Source organism: Solanum lycopersicum, chromosome 3 (genome assembly GCF_036512215.1).
Source record: "Solanum lycopersicum chromosome 3, SLM_r2.1".
Taxonomy (NCBI): domain Eukaryota; kingdom Viridiplantae; phylum Streptophyta; class Magnoliopsida; order Solanales; family Solanaceae; genus Solanum; species Solanum lycopersicum.
Genome location: NC_090802.1, coordinates 17,390,535 through 17,407,846, shown reverse-complemented (window position 1 = coordinate 17,407,846; position 17,312 = coordinate 17,390,535). Strand labels below are relative to the sequence as shown.

The following is a 17,312-nucleotide window of genomic DNA, read 5'->3' as shown; positions in this document are numbered from 1 at the left end:
GATGAATGGAATATACGGAGCTATGAGCTTCCTTCATGATATCTCTTTGAGTCCATCCACCCTAGGTACACACAACCTACCTTGATACTTTATCTCACCATCTCCCCCTTATTCAAAAGTTATTACTCTTTGCTTATGAATATTCACCATCAAATCAAGCAAAATGGAGTCATGGTCGTGCTTCTCTTTCACTTCTGAAATTAATGATAACTTATCCCCATTGGTCACCACCATTCCTCCTTATGTGGAATCCATAAGTCCGACTCCAAGGCGTGCATGTCTTTGCACACCTTTGGATAACTCCCTTTTTTTCCCTTAACACGGGCAGTGTTCCTCATGGACAATCTACTTAAGGCATCAACAACCAGATTAGCCTTACTTGGTCGGTAAAGAATACTCATGTCATAATCCTTAAGTAATTCCAACCACCTCCTATGTCTGAGATTTAGCTATTTCTGGGTGAATACATATTGTAAGCTCTTGTGATCAATGAATATGTCCACGTGAAAACCATATAAGTAATGATGCAATATTTTAAAGGGGAAAACCACAACAGTTAACTCTCAATCATGGATTGGGATATTCTTCTCATACTTCAACTGTCTAGAGTAATAAGCTATAACCTTTCTATTTTGCATTAACACACATCCAAAACAAACTCTTGATGCATCAGTGTACACCGCAAAACCTTGAGTACCCTCTGTAAGGTCAAAACCGGAGTTTTAATCAACCTCTTGTTAAACTCATGAAAGCTCTTCTCGCAAGCTTCAAACCATTGAAACTTGACTATCTTTTGAGTTAGCTAGGTCAAAGGAGATGATATAGATGAAAATCCCTCAACAGATCTTCTATATTAACCAGCCAACCCCAAGAAACTCCTTATATCTGTTGGGGATGTGGGTCTAAGCCAACTCTGAACTACTTTTATCTTTTGGGTATCAATGCTAATCCCATCACTGAAAACTATGTGATCCAAGAATGACACAGACTTAAGCGAAAACTCACACTTGGAGAACTTTACATATAACTTCTTATCTTTCAAGGAATGAAGAACTATTCTAAGGCGACTAGCATGATCTTCTTTATTCCTTGAATATATTATTACGTCATCAATGAAGATGATAACATACATATCTAAATAATCTTTGAAGACACTATTCATAAGGTCCATGAATGTTGCAGGCATATTGGTCAAACCAAAGAACATGACCAAAAACTCATAATGCTCATATCTTGTTTTAAAAAGCTATTTTTGGAGTATCACATTCCCTAACTTTACACTAATGGTAGCTTAATCCTTCAATTGATGGTAGACTGATCTGAGATCAATTTTCGAGAAGCATGAAGCACCCTGAAGTTGGTCAAGAAGATTATGTACCCTTGGGATATGATATTCTTTCTTTATGGTAACCTTATTCAATTGTCGGTAGTCTATACACATCCCAAGGTAACCATCTTTCTTTATAGGTATTGACTGAAGGAAAGGTACCGCAACACTTCAGTCATTAACTCACACTAAGTGATAGATACATCCCTTTCAAACTACTTTCTCGCCTGAGGGTACGAAATGAAAAGAACCTTAGGCACTACTGAACTACTAATCCACTCTATAAATAGCACATTAGGAATCTGAAACTTGACAACTCGAGTTCTACATGGTATTGATGCATAACAAGCATGATGCCGGTGCATACCTATAATAAATAAAAATCTATTCTGTGTAACTCCATTAGGTCAGCCATAGTGTTCTTGTGATTAATGAAAATAGGACAATCACAATAGACTCTTTCCACTAGATTAGAATCCCTAACCAGTGTGAAAACACTGAAGGTATCAATATGTTGCTTTAGGAAAATATCAAAACTAAAGATTTGGATCATACCAGTGACAACATCCGCCGAATCCTCTACTCTCAACGAATAGTAATTGCATAAAGGCGTTTTACTTCTCCGTCTTCCTCGGAAGTAGATTATCTAGATGTAACTCTTTCTGGTGAAGAACCTAAAGAAGTTTGTGCTCTAATGCCCTCTTTATCATTTCTCTGTATGTTCTTTGGACCTTCTCTTATAAAATGACCATTCTTGCAACACTGGAAGAAACTAGTGGAGCCATTATGACACACCTCTTAGTGGTTCAAACCACACTTAGCACATGCAAGAATCTTAGTACCCCTGGTACCTTATTACCTTGCGAATACTCAGGTCTAGCTCTGAATTTCTGCAAATTGTAGCCATGATACTGACCTCTATTTCTGGCCGCAGGTGCACTAGCAGATGATGGTGTATGCCCCTTCTGCTTTTCAAATTGTGGATAATTCAAACCACGTTTCTGCTGACTCATTCTCAGTCTTGGCTTTCTTACTTTTGTGCTCCTCTCTTTCCCTCAGTTTTTCCTCTTCAACTTGCTGCACATAAACCATCAACGATGATATGTCCATGTCACTGATCAACATTATAACTCTACCCTTTTTTCTTGATGCATGACCCAAGCAGCGACAAACAAGCTCATTATACTCCTCATATCCTTAAACTTTTCATGAGCATAACGAGACAGCTGGATGAACTTCAAAAATTACTCATGAACACTCAAGGAGTCCTGTTTTAAAGTAAGAAACTCTTGTACCTTTGCCTCTATCAGTTGAAACACCCCAAAAAAGCTTTTTCGAAGCAAGCCCAACTCGGATGCGGTGCATCCTCATCTATTCCCTCATTCCACTGGTTGAACCAATTCCTAGCCACATTCTTCAGTTGGTATACAACTAGCTCGACACTATCGACATCAATGATATGGATAACATTGAAAACCTTATTCAACTCTTCCAAAAAGTTTTCTAGATCCTCAATAGTGCTTGAACCAGTGATACTGGGAGGATTCATTCTCAGGAATTCACGAATCCTTGAGGTGTCATCCTCTTCTTGTCGAACTCCTCTCTATTGCCCGACCTTGTTAGTCACTGCTTGGCTTAGCATCCGGATAGCCTCATGGAACTCAGCATTGATAACTTCCCCTTGAGGTTGTACTTTGAGTGCATTGAGTAGCTCGTGTTCCTTTGGTTCAACACACCTCCTAGATGGATGACCTCTTGTGGCTCTTTGTGGAGGCATGATTATCTGAAACACATGCAAGAACAAATTAGAAAGAGACTTTAGGGTAAACTCTAACGCACAAAAATGAATAAGAAAGAAGTGAGAAATTTCTAAATTTTGTGTCCTCCTAATTATAGATGTGGCACCTTTACACTGATTACTAAGACTCTACATACAAGACTTCGTAAACTCCATTGGACTCTAGAACTTTGTGATATGATACGAAGTTTTTCACGTCAGGGTCTACACATTGGACGTGAACTGCGCCCAATGACCATTATTTGTCTTAAGTGAACCCTTGGCTTGCTTACTTAACTCAACGATAAATCTAGTAAAATTCTTATAAAAATAACTTAAATATATGTCATTGCCAAAATGACACTTAAATCTCAAAATTAGAACATCTGAGATGTAAGATAAAGAGATACCCAAACTAAACAGTCTGAATGATTATCTGTCTATGAATCCTCTATAATAATAAGATGAATGTTGGGAAAAATTTCTCAACATTCTATAATTAAAAACATGGAAATCAATAAAAGAGTCCTTCGGAATACAAGGAGGCTCACCACTAACTCTGGGGCTCAAACTGGATAAATGGGGCACTGGATGCTGATCCTGATTGCATTTGTCTGCATCATAAGACGATGCAGGCCAACATGCATCAGTACATTGAATGTACGAGCATGTGAGTTGGAATGCTAAAGAACAACTTTAAGATTGAAAGGAGTAAGAAGAAACTTACCTTGGCTTTGCTCAAATAATAAATTAGTGCACTTAGTATAAATCAATAAAACACATGTGACATATATTAAGCTTTGTAAAATAGTAAAACAACTTAGTTCATTAAAGAAAATGCAATAACAAACTCAACTTTACTGATATATGAAAGTAACATGTTTTTTTGGGAGATTCTCTAACTAACTACCATCACTATGAGCCTAAGTGATGGTACAACGTCTTGCCTCACGTTGCAAGAGGATCGTCCTATACCTTGTTGTCAATATAGAACCTAAACTACTAAGTAGATCTACTAGTCTATGCTAAAAAAACACTAAGGAATCATCTAAAAACTATGATCCTTCTTTTGTTCATGTTGGCTACATGGTTTATGGGGGCTTGAGTTAATATGAACTCGCATCCCCATATTGGTTCTCAATACTACTCCCAAAATACTTAGCTCATATGTTCTTAAAAAAACTTCTTCTCTGGTTTAAGGTAATTGCTCAAACATAGCATTAAAATCTTTCTTGGAAATCATATTTTCCTTTTTACTAAAACTAGACAAAGTCTTTATTGGAAGTCTATCTTCCTTTCTTGCTCAAAGTGTGAAAACATTTGTAACTCTTAGGGAATACTTAGTTCTCTTATAACTTTTGATAAATAAGCTAAATTCTTTATTCTTTGCTTGACTTATAATTGTGCCTTAAAACAAAGTTAAAATGTTTGTTAAATATAAAACTTTAAGAACTTACATTGACTTGCTTCTTAACTTTTAGACTTGAATCTTGAATTCTATGACTTTGATCTTAACTTTCCTTGAATCGGACTATAGATCAAAGGTTCTTGATATCATGTTTATGGATGATTTCATGATGTTAGATGTACATTATTGTGTTGGAATCAACATAGAAACATGGGTACATCACTTAGGAACTAGTACAAAAAGATGGGGAATTAATGGGGTCTCCAAGTTCTTGGCACTCTTCAAGGCATAGAGCGCCAGGCTGCAAATTCAGCGGCCATTATGGGGCACTCTTGCTGGGGCGGCGCCCCAAGGCCTTAAAGATAGAAACTTTCTTGTGGGGCTATGGAGTCGGCACCCCAGAACCTTACACGTAGGAATTTTAACTTTTCCTCTATGTTTTTCATCTCTAAACCCTCTAAGCTCTCATGGTTAATTCCCTAAAAACTTAGGATCATTCATACCCTCAATACCCATTAGATTAAACTCGAAAATCAACCCGGAAATATGAATCAAATGAACTCTAGGCATGCAACAGCTCAACCAACAAAAAATTAACAATTTTCTTCAAGAACTTCACTTTTCATCATTAAATCTACTCATAATTGCTGAATTAAACAAGTTGGTGTGTTCTGAACTAAACCAACACAAAAAGATCTCAAATACCTTGATAGGGATCACACTCGATAAATTCCACTCGCAAAACCTTAGCGTTCTTAACAAATTCTTGATCTTTTGTCTTTTTTCCTTCTTCTCATCTCTTTTCTCCAAACCCTAAACCTAAAATAACTTTTTTTAATCTAAACTAAAAGTTATTTTATCCAAAATAAACCCTTCAAATAAATCTGGAAATTAATGGATAAAAAGACTAATTTGCCGTTACTTAAATTTGGATTGAACTTTCTTTACTTCAACAATCTAACTATGAGAAGATATATCTCCTCATATCATATCCAAATTGTGTGAACTCGGCACTGTTCTAAATCCTTTGGAAAGGTCTTTCCAACCATATAAAGAACATAATCTAACTCCTCCTGAGGTAGAAGTTCTGACTACTTGAAAATAACCAAAATTTCACTTTCTTCACTTTAGAAATTTTTTCCAGATTCTCCCTTTTCTTTCCAAAATTGATTTCTTTGTTCTTTTAGCTTATTCTTTTCTATACGAGTTACGAGATGTTACAATAGCTTAAAATCTGCCAGTTTTTGAATATGAAAACTAACAAATTTGGATTGTAAGGATGGAAGCCTACATGGATGTATGTGATCTCTAGGAGACACTAGAGGAGGATTATAAAGTGCCTCTTTTACCATGAAATCCTCCAATGGCTTAGATTAAAACCCATGAAAATAAGAAGACCATGAAGTTAAAGGTGAAGACATGTCTCTATATTGTAGTATCTCCTATTATTTTTCCACAATCATAACTTTTAAACGAACTTTGGAAATACGGGACATTCTTAAAAATTAATTTTGTAGAGATGAAAGAATTCGAAGCATGAAGGTCTTAATTCTGGTGAGAGAATTTCAAAAAAAAAAATAAGGAATTCGATACAATCAAAGATTACTCAGATAAACTTATTAGTTTGGATAGTAAGGTAAAGTTACTTGTGGTCGAACTTTTTGATACAAGGATTGTGCAGAGAATCCTTGTTAATTTACGTGAAAAGTTTGAAGCAACAATTGCTTCACTAGAAAATACAAAAGATTTGTTAAAAATTACTTTTGCAAAACTTTTAAACTTCTCACAAGCACATGAAAAGAGAAGAATGTTAAGGAACGAGGCAACTGTTGAAGGATCTTTGCAAGCAAGGCATGAGTTCAATGCCATAGGCAAGGGTAGGAAGCAAAAGATAAGAATGAATATGCTACATAAACAGAAGTTTCTGCAACTGAGAGCAATTCTTGCAACGACAACAAAAGTGGAAAATATCCACAATGTCAGCATTGTTGGAAGAGAAATCATGCACACTTAAAATTATGGAAATAGATGATATGAGATGCATAAAGTGTCATAAACTTGGTCATTCTGAGATTATTTGCAAAGAAAAATGACCATAACAATTAAATGGAGTTCAAATTGCAGACAATCGAGAAGAAGATCAATTGTTTATGGCTACTTATTTTTCAAGTAGAAGTTCAAGCAAAAGCTGCTATTTGATAGCGGTTGTACAAATCATATGACTCATGATAAAGATATTTTTAGGGAGTTACAAATATCTAAAGTCATAATTGTTAATAGGAATCATTTTCTAGGCAAAAGGAAAGGCACAATAGCTATTGAAAGCTACTCAAGTACAAAATTAGTCTCATATGTACTTTTTTTTCCTAAACATGATCAAACTTTGTGTAACAACCCTAAAAAAATTGATATGCTAAGTAATGCTTAATGTTTCTAGAATGCCTACAATTAGACCGGCTTCACACGGATTGATGTGCGTAGAAAAGAACTCTGAACCCTTGAGACAGCCAAGATAACTAACTTGGGGAGTTATTTTATCTAGTAAAGGTTTGGTACAGCCATGTAAGGCTCCCGAATATGAATATTTACTCAGACGAGTCTTTGCCAGACTTAAAAAGGGGAAATCTTAAGTTTGAAGGGTCTAGGGGTAAAATGGTCTTTTTCCAGGATAAGGGTAGTACCAGAATTACCCTAAATATGCAATTAATTATTTGATTAATAAGGTGGAGGGACATTTTGGGTAGAAAAGGCCAAAATTTCCCATTGAGCAAAATCTTGCTCCATCCGGGTTTGAACCTAGGTAGGAGCAATGATTTAACTTGATTATTTATATTGGTGTATTAATTAATTAATGTTTAAATGATTATTTAATAAAAAGGAAAACCAAATTATTATTAATTAATTAATTAATTAATTAATGGGGCAGTTTAGGTCGGGTAGACCCGGAGGGACCCGTTTTTGCGATGGGGACGTCACAGGTTTGAACCTCGACGGAAGCATCATTTAAGTGGATTAAATTGAGGTTTATAATTTAATTTTTTAATTGGATTATGGTCATTTAACTAAACTAATAAAATCAGATTTTCAAAGATTGAAAGTGTCCTAGTTGACTAAGTATAAACTACTTCATCTAATCCTTAGCCACTCACCTCTTTCACGTTTATCTCTCTCTCTCCTTCCCGTCTATCTCTCTCTCATTTCGAATTTACTTTATGGATACCAAACATGAGAAAAAATCAGAAAACAAAATTTCTTCACACTTGAAGAACTTGCAAGCAAAACAGAAATGAGAAAGCAATCCGAAAACGTTAAACAAAACCTAATACGCAAGTCAAGTTTTGTTTTGATGTTTCGGGACTTGGACATTTAATTTGGAGAGGGTTTTGGACAGCAGGTCGTGTTTTGGACAACACTAAAGTCAGGTATGGGTTTCTCTCCTGGAGTCCTTTCTCCAAGAGAATTTCCTTTCCACTAATTCAAAGGATTTTGAAACAAGGGTTGTTCCCGTTCTTGTCGAACTCCTTGTCCCTAGAATCCTTCTGATTTCAATCTGAAATAGGTTAGAGATCATGTTGTTGGTATGTTTGCTGGAAATTTATGTATGAAGTTTTATTTTTGTCATAATGTGTTCCTGATTATGTGTTCGGAATTGGAAGCATGTTAATTTATGCCAACCGTAAGTATGTGAAAAGTGATATTTGTGCAAATGTTTGTGTAAATCATTATGTGCAAATGTGGTGTAATGTTGCTGAATTTAATGGTAATTCTTGTCTTAATATAACAATGAAAAAATATACTGAAAGATTCACCAAATGATTCATGAAACGTCCTAAGATCTAATGAACAAATGATGATAACAAGGACCTGAAAATACTGAACAAATTTTAAGCATTTGGTAGGTTGGGTTCTGCCAATCAAAGTGGTATAAAATGTAATTAAAAGTGAATGTAAAATAAGTGAAATCACTAAGGATTGAACTCAAGACATAATTACATGAAAGCTACAAAAATCAATAAAAGATTAAGGCAAAAATGGATTGGAGGATACTACCCGGACACCAGTATCAGCATCAGAAAATGATGCAGGTCGAATGACATTAGTACATTGAATGAATAATTGTATAAGGGGAAATATTAAACATATATGAATGAACTAATAACATGGCAAGACAATATTCACCTTAAACTCAACTAGAATGTTAAAAAAATAATAATAAATGCAATATTTAATGCTTTTTTAAACAAAAAGATATAAACTCAAATGTATAAAAATACAATAACATACTCTTTACTCTTATTAGGGAGATTCTCTAAACGATAATCATCACTATGAGCTATGTGATGATACATTATATCGCCCACACTACAAAAACTATGAATACCTGCTTGCGGTATAGAAAACTTCAACTAAGTGGATCATTATTAGCTTTACACTCTCATAGGATAGTATTTTTGGTAACATTTACTTAGGATCATTTGAGATTGCTCTCATCTTTCACATTAGTCTCTTATCATGTTGTCACCACATTCATTAACATTAGCACATTGGCTCTTCATAATTACTCACCCCTTTTTATTACGTGAATTTTCATTTCATCATATGCCAATGCACTTGGCCATTTGTGTGTTTCATACTCTTACACCCTTCAAGGGTTTCATCATTTCATAACATAATATTCATTTCATTGTATGCCAATGCACTTGGCCATTTAGTGTGTTTTACACTAGTACATAACCCTTCTAGGGTTTCATCATTTCATTACATAATATTCATTTCATCGCATGCCAATGCACTTGGTCATTTAGTTTTTTTACACTCCTACTTAACCCTTCTATTGTTACATCATTTCATTACATACATCTTAGGTTCACTTATTTTTAAACTTATGCAAGACTTATGGGTCTATACATACAGTCAATAAGGCTTCATTCATAGTTCGTTTAATTAATTGATATCTTCCTAAGATTATATGGAACAATACTTATGAATTCTATATGTATGCCAAAATCTATGTTGCAATCTAAGTAGGCAGCATTATTCTTCAACATTTAATTCATGTATGACTTATGTATTAATATAGAATTTGGTCAAGGGAACCCGGTTTCGAATCCCTTGGACAACACTTACATTTTTCATTTATTTTATTTTGGTCCACACAGCTTGGGGAGCCAAGATCAAGCCACAACGCCTTCATTTTTTTAAAATTTTTTTCTTTAAATTTTCTCTTTCTTGGCCGAGGGATTGTGGGATCGAACTCGCACATCCCCTTTTATTTTACTTTCTTTTTCCTTGACTTTTTTGAGTTGATCATAAGTGTGTGGGAACGAATCCCCACAGCCTCACTTTATTTTTTTTCTCTTTAATTCCCTAAATCAGCCTAGTGGTCGTGGGTTCAATTCTCACACTCCTCAATATTTATTTTCTTTTAATTTCCTTAAGTCTGACTGAGAGGTTGTGGGTTCGAATCCCACTCCTCTCATTTATTATTTTCATAACTTTATTTTCCATCCAAGACCACCGTTCGATCATGGGTTCGATCCTCAGTGGCCTCACATATTTTAATTCATTTTTACATTGTATGATAATCCCCTTAGCTTGACCAAAACTCATAAACGAGATGTGGGAATTTTTTACAACCTAGTTCCTCACCTCTCATTAAATGTTTAGACCTTTTAAATATTTTTTTGTGAGTTCTTTAGGTGCATTTTCATGGATTCATTTGACTATTAGTTTGCACTCAAATCAACATTTTTACATCACTTATGAACATCACTCTTTAAGCATGTTTGTGCACATGAAATACAACAAAAAAAATTCAATTTTTTTAGCCTTAAACCCGAGAGCCATAGGTCACGACCAACATTTCACACACATGCACATATTTTTGGAAAACCTAGATAGTCGTTCATACGATTCCAAACACACATTCATTAACATATTCATCACAAAGACACATAACCTGCCTAATATCTACAAGAAAACATACCCAACCTATGAATAAGCGGGAGCTAGTGACAGGGACATTCAACAGGGAACAATCCTAGTTTTCGGATTATAATATACTGAACCTTAAGAGGTCTCTTGAAAAAGGAACCAAGAGAGAAGAGAACCCATACCTTTTATGATGTTCAAACCTTGAGGTTTATGCCCAAACCTGCTCCAACATACACGTCCAAAACAAAGTTTCAACACCAAACTTTCGACAGAAAACCCTCCCTTTGACTAAGGTATTTTGCTCAGCGTTTGATTTTATTTTTCGTAGGGAGTTCTTCAAAGGTGAAGAACTTTGGTAAATTTTCTGTTCTTGTACGTATTTGGCAGAGAGAATGTGAATGAGAGTTGGTTTGATCGTGAAAGTGAGAGATAGACGTGAGAGGTCAGAGTTTTATATGGCTTAGGAGTCTAGTTTAAGACTTAGTAAAATAATGTTTTATTATATGGTAAAAAATCTTATTTCCCTTTTATTTTAAATCATCTAATAAATGATAAATATTATTTAAATCCATTAATTTAGCAATTTAAATAAAAACAATTTAAATCATCGCTTCCACCTAGGTTTCTAACCCGGGCGGAGAAAGACCTCACTCTAAGAGCCAATTTTTGGCCCTCTCTCGCCAAAATACCCCTCCACCTTATTAACTAAATAATTAATTATATATTTAGGGTAATTAGGATACTACCCTTATCCTGAAAAAAGAACATTTTACCCCTAGACCCTCTAAACCTAAGATTTTCCCTTTTTAAGTTCGGTAAAGATTCATCCGAGTAAATCTTGGTATTCGAGAGCCCTAAATGGATGGACCTAACCTTTTCTAGCTCAAGTAAATCCCAAGTTAGTTAGATTGAATGTAGCAATAGTTCAGAGGTCTGGTTTTATGAGTATCATTCAGTGTGAACCCGGACTAATCGTAGGAGTTCTAGAAACATTAAACATTCCTTAGCATATCCCTTTATAGAGTTGTTACATTATCCCCCCCTTAGGAACATTCATCACCGAATGACACTAATAACTATTTCGCGTAATGCAAGTCAGATCATAACATAGTTACTATACACAATTAAGTATAGAAACAAAGAATTGAGAGATAAGGAAACATAGACTTAAGAGTATGAAGTCTAACCTCAAGAGCTGAATAGCTGGGGGAAGAGGGATATCATATAGGCCTCAGCCTCCCCCGTAGCACCCTCAACAAGATGATTATTCCTCAATACCTTCACTGTGGTAATCTCTTTGTTCCTCCGCCGCTTGACCTGTTAGTCTAAAATCTAAAGAGGTACCTTCCCATAGGACAAAATTTCATCAAACCTGAACCTTCAAAAGGTAGAGTCAATATTGCATCACCTAGGCAGTTTCTTAAAATAGAGACATGAAAGACTGGCTGAACAAAAGCTAGATCCGCTGGCAATGCCAACTCATACGCCACCTCTCCCACACGCTATAGGATCTCATATGACCCAACATACGTTGGACTTAACTTCCCCTTCCTGCTAAACCTCATCACCCCCCTTCATAGGTTATATCTTCAAATAGACCTGGTTCCCAACATCAAACTCTAAGGGTCGTTTTCTGTTGTCTACATAAGACTTCTGCCGACTGTAGGCAGTAGCCAATCTGTCCCTAATCACCCTGACCTTCCGTAAGGCCTCATGAATGATCTCTTGATCCAAAATGGATGACTCTCCAACCTTGAACCACCCAACTGGACACCTACACGTCCTACCACACAGTACCTCAAATGGTGCCATCCCAATGCTAGATTGATAGCTATTATTATAGGAGAACTCTATCAAAGGCAGATGGTCGTCCCAACTACCCCTGAAGTCAATCACACACACCCTCAATATTTCTTCTAATGTATGAATGGTGCGCTCTACCTACCCATCTATCTGACGAAGAAAGGTTGTACTAAGCTTCACCTCCGTGCCTAAGCTCTTCTGGAAAGATCTCCATAAATGTGAAGTGAACTGAGCTCCTCTATCTGAAATAATAGACAAATGAATCCCATTCCATCTCACAATATCATCAATATAGAGCCTCGCATAATCCTCCACTATATAAGTAGACTTCACAGGGATAAAGTGGGCAGACTTAATCATCCTGTCCAGAATAACCCATATGGAGTCATGTTGTCTCCTAGTCTTCGGAAGACCAACCATGAAGTCCATATTAATGGCCTCCCACAATCCTAGTCCACAAGTCATCAACATCTGGTACACACAGCATGTCTTGGTACCTATGTATGTCGTCACCTCCCAAGGCAAAAGACTCATTCATCTTCATCAGCACAGAGTCTTTTAACTCCATCAAAATAGGGTCAAGATGTTGACCCTTCTTGACTTCAACTACTAAGGATGATTCAGAACTAGAATGAACTGAAACATCCCCACTAGTAGAGTCAACTAACGACATACCTAGTCTGGCCAGTCGGTGTTCATATTTCACCAACTCCTTCTTCCCATCCTTAATGTGGGTTTTACTTCCCATGATCATCCTACTCAAAGCATTAGCTACAACATTATCCTTACCTGGATGGTAGTGCACATTCATGTCATAGTCCTTCAATAACTCCAACCATTTCCACTGACGTAGATTAAACTCTCTCTGTGAACATTTTTTGGGGACTTTTATGGTCTGTGAACACATCCACATGCACTCCATACAAGTAGTGCCTCCACAATTTCAGTGTAAACACCACAGCTGCCAACTCCAGGTCATGAGTGGAATAATTCTTTTTATGCACATTGAGTTGTCTGGACGCATAAACTATCACCTTACCAACCTGCATAAGAACACAACCCAAACCAACCCTAGATGCATCATAATAAACAGTGTAATTTTCCAACACTTAGGCAAAGTAAGCACTAAGGCTGAAGTAAGTTTGTCCTTGAGCTCTTGGAAACTCTTCTCACTAGCCTCCGCGCATTAAAACTTGAATTTTGCTCTTTGTCAAAGATGTGAGTGGAGAAGTAATGGAAGAAAATCCCTCTACAAACCTGCAGTAATAACAACTCAATCCCAAGAAGGTACAAATACCTTTGGGAGTAAGAGGTTTTGGGCAGTTCTTAACAACCTCAGTCTTCCTGGGATCTACCTCCACACCAATGTCGAACACAACATGACCCAGGAAGGTCATTGATCTAAGACATAATTCACTCTTCCTGGCTTTGGAATACAACTAATGTTGTTTAATTACCTGCAAGGTTAGTCTCGAATGTTGTTCGTGCTCTTCGTTGTCTTAGAGTAGATGAGAATGTCATCAATGAATAATATGGCAAAAGAGTCAAGGTATTCATGAAAGACTCTATTCATGAGATCCATAAATGTAGCTGATGCATTCGTGAGATCAAATGACATAACTAGGAACTCATAATGACCATAACGGGTACGAAATGTTGTATTTGGGATATCTCCATCCCTAACCCTATGGTACCCTGAATGAAGATCAATCTTCGAGAATAAACTAGATCCTTGGAGCTGATAGAACAAGTCATCTATTTTGGGAAGTGGATACTTATTCTTGATAGTGGCTTTGTTGAGCTCTTGATAATCGATACACATTTTAAGGGTTCCATCTTTCTTTTTCACAAACAACACTGGACTGACCCAAGGGGATATGCTCTGCTGAATGAAACCCTTATCAGTGAGATATTTTAACTGCAGCTTCAACTCCTTGAGTTCAGCTAGAGCCATTCTTTAAGGAGGAATTGAAATTGGTTTAGTATCAGGTTCTAAGTCGATATCAAAGTCAATCTCTCAATGGGGAGGAACTCCAGGAAAATCATCAGGAAATACATATGGGAACTCATTCACTACGGACACTGAGTCTATGGAAGAAATTTCATGGTATAAATCATTAACACTCATAAGGTGACACAATAACCCCTTCGAAATCATTTTATTAGCCTTAAGGTTAAAAATCAAGGGATTAGGACGACTTGAGTTGTACCCCTCCCAGACTAGCTCTTCTTCATTAGGGAAACGAAATCTTACAACCCTACTACAACAGTCCATGCAAAGAATAACATAAAAATCATGCATTGGTAACTCAACCAAGTCCGCACACATAGTCTTACAACATACAACTATTGGGCAATCCTTGTATACTCTATCAGTTCTTACATTTTCTCTTGCGGTGTACTAACCACTATAGGATTACGCAGAACTTCAGGCAATATCTAAAAAGTGAAAGCAAGTAAAGGAGTTACAAAGGAAAGCGTAGACCCTGGATCAAGTAAGGCATAAACAGAAGTTGGTAATACTTGTATCATACCTGTGACCAAATAAGCGGACTTCTCGTGCTCCTCCCTGCCCTTCAAGCCGTAAAACCTGTTACTCTTAGGAGGCTCGTCTGTTGCTGCATCCTATGGATTAGGCCTAGGCTGAGCATTACCTCCAACTTGACCACTTTTCTGTGGGCAGTCTTTAACCATGTTCCTGCTCTTACCGCAACCGAAGAAGGCATTAGTTCCCTGTCTGCACTCTCCATTGGTAGCACGGTAACACTTAGCACAGTCCTTTCTGGGACATTGCATCTAACCTCCATTGCCCTTCTTGAGCTCGGGTCTGCCTCCTCTAGGTGTTGTAATCATCTGAGAGTTAGAGTTCCTTGAACTTGGTTGCCCCTTTTTGAATCTAGGCTGCTCACGGACACGAATGTTATCTTTGTTGCCTCAATTACTAGAACCTGCCTTATCTTGAGGCTTAGGCCTCCTAGCATCATGGACACCCTCTTCTTCCGGCTGTCCTCTACCTGCTTAACATGTACCATCAACCTGGATAGGTCTATGTTATTATGGAGCAGCAAAGGCCGACACTCCTCCTCCATATCTCAGTTGATTCCTGCGAGGAACCTGCTCATCTCATCCTTGCTATTAGATATAAGGGAAGTAGCATACCTGGACAGCTTAACAAACTTCAGGAAATACTCCCTGACTATCATGGATCCCTGTTTAAGGTTGATGAACTCCTCAACCTTGTCCTCCTTCATCTCCCTGGGAAAGAATCTCTTAAGGAAAGCTATCTTAAGCAGCTCCCAAGTGATGAGAAATCCGTCCAAAACTCGTCTATCTTGCCACATCTTTCACCAAGTCTGTGCAACATCCTTGTGTTGATAAGAAGCCAACTCTTCTTTCTCGGTATCTCTGGCTCCCATAGACAGCAAGATCTTATGCACCTCATTCAAAAACTCCTGAGAATCCTCCAAAGTCTTAGAATCTGTGAAAATAGGAGGATTCATCCTCGTAAAGTCTCTCAGCCTATCAACCATACTGCGAACCGGGGGGTTCTCCCTATGAACATTCTATTGGTTGACATAGTCAGTCATGGACTAGGCTTGCATAGTGATGTACTATTACGTATAGGCTAGAGATCCCTCACCTCAGCATTAGTCAACCCAGCAGGTTTAACCGGCATAGCCACTCCTTCAACTAGAGCCTAAGGTGGAACTTGATTAACCCCAGCAGTTGATCCTCCTCTCCTTTTACCAATTTTTATCCTAGTATTAATTTTCTGAATAACAACAAGGATTGATGTTAACACGCTCATAACACCAAAATCATACATAAGGAAATGCACGATAAGATCAGAAGAAGGGAAATTTTCCTACGTATCTGCAGTCTCTAATTCAGGATAGTGGTTCACTTCACTACCATGACTTAGGAGCTACTCAATATGGTTGATGTGAAATTATTATCCTCGGAATTTAATCTAGCACTTAGATACCAACTTTGTCACGATCAGAATCTAGACCCCAGACGAGACCGGCGTTGTTGAAATCTTAGAGGTTGCAGACAAGCCAACATACGTCATTCTTACTTCATCTAGGTTAATTTTAGAGGAAAAATTGAAACTTTTTGTTTCTTAACATACATGTATACATACTACTTAACATCATATGCAGTCCCAAATCAACCATCTTATAAAGAGATAATCAAATGAAAGAATCAGTTCATAATTTTATTAAACATATGTTTTGTAAAAACGGCACCAATACAATGGCTGAACAAAAGTAGAAAGAAACACTAGTGGAACATGATCCACCAGCTATAGACTACATCTAATCAATATAATAACATTAGACATCCTCTAAAGCATGAGGGCCTACCAAGTCCAGATGAAAGCTCCACGTCCGGATAGCTCCAACGCCAACCTATATGCTCTAACGTCAACCTGTGTCTGCACCTAAAAATGTAGAATTGTGTGGGATTAGTACACATTTGTACTAAGTAGGGGTATATGCAAGCACACACCAAGGACATGCATGAGTAAGAACAACTCTTTCCTAACAACATTATTATGGAAAGGCAAGTCAGTGGACTTGCCAAATTTGGATTAGGAAAGTTAGTAAGCTTTCCAAATTTGGATTAGGAAAGTCATGCCATGAGAGTAGCATGCATCATCATACCTATCATATTGCACACAGTAATAAAATATTACACATAGCACACAACATATTGCATGTAGCACATAACATATTGAATATAGAACATAACATCTTTCATATCATTCGTTCATATGCCATGAGACCTTGGAATCATGGACTTAACATTAAGACTTCCCAAAAATGAGGGCTCAACATATGGGACCTTAACTAAGGATCCTTCTTTAGAAAACATAGAGTCTTTTTCATTCATTCATACGTACTTTATTTTATTCATTCATAAACTAGTGTAAACATCAGCTATACCTAGGATGTAGTTTAAGACTTTCATCGGGTTTGCTGTGCAATGAACAAGAATGACCTAGTGTCATTACATAAGTCTAGCTCACCTGTTGATTATCCTATCCTAACACCTTTGGT

General features: G+C 37.0%; 1 protein-coding gene across 1 annotated transcript; it reads right to left on the bottom strand.

The window, feature by feature from the left end:
• Positions 1 to 2,930: 2,930 nt before the first annotated feature.
• On the bottom strand, positions 2,931 to 12,678 carry LOC138347437 (uncharacterized). The gene is made up of 3 exons (XM_069295732.1): positions 12,392 to 12,678; positions 12,046 to 12,277; positions 2,931 to 3,110 (listed from the first exon to the last, which is right to left on the bottom strand). Exons 1-3 carry the CDS (start codon positions 12,676 to 12,678, stop codon positions 2,931 to 2,933), a joined length of 699 nt encoding a protein of 232 aa, XP_069151833.1.
• Positions 12,679 to 17,312: the final 4,634 nt, after the last annotated feature.

Excerpts from the sequence above, each read along its gene's own strand:
- LOC138347437 (XM_069295732.1), bottom strand. The coding sequence starts at position 12,678 with ATGGACTTCATGGTTGGTCTTCCGAAGACTAGGAGACAACATGACTCC. Across the intron at positions 12,278-12,391 it reads TTTCTTCGTCAGATAGATGG|CTATCAATCTAGCATTGGGA; the intron begins GTAGGTAGAGCG and ends CTATAATAATAG. Across the intron at positions 3,111-12,045 it reads AGTTTGATGTTGGGAACCAG|ATAATCATGCCTCCACAAAG; the intron begins GTCTATTTGAAG and ends CATGTGTTTCAG.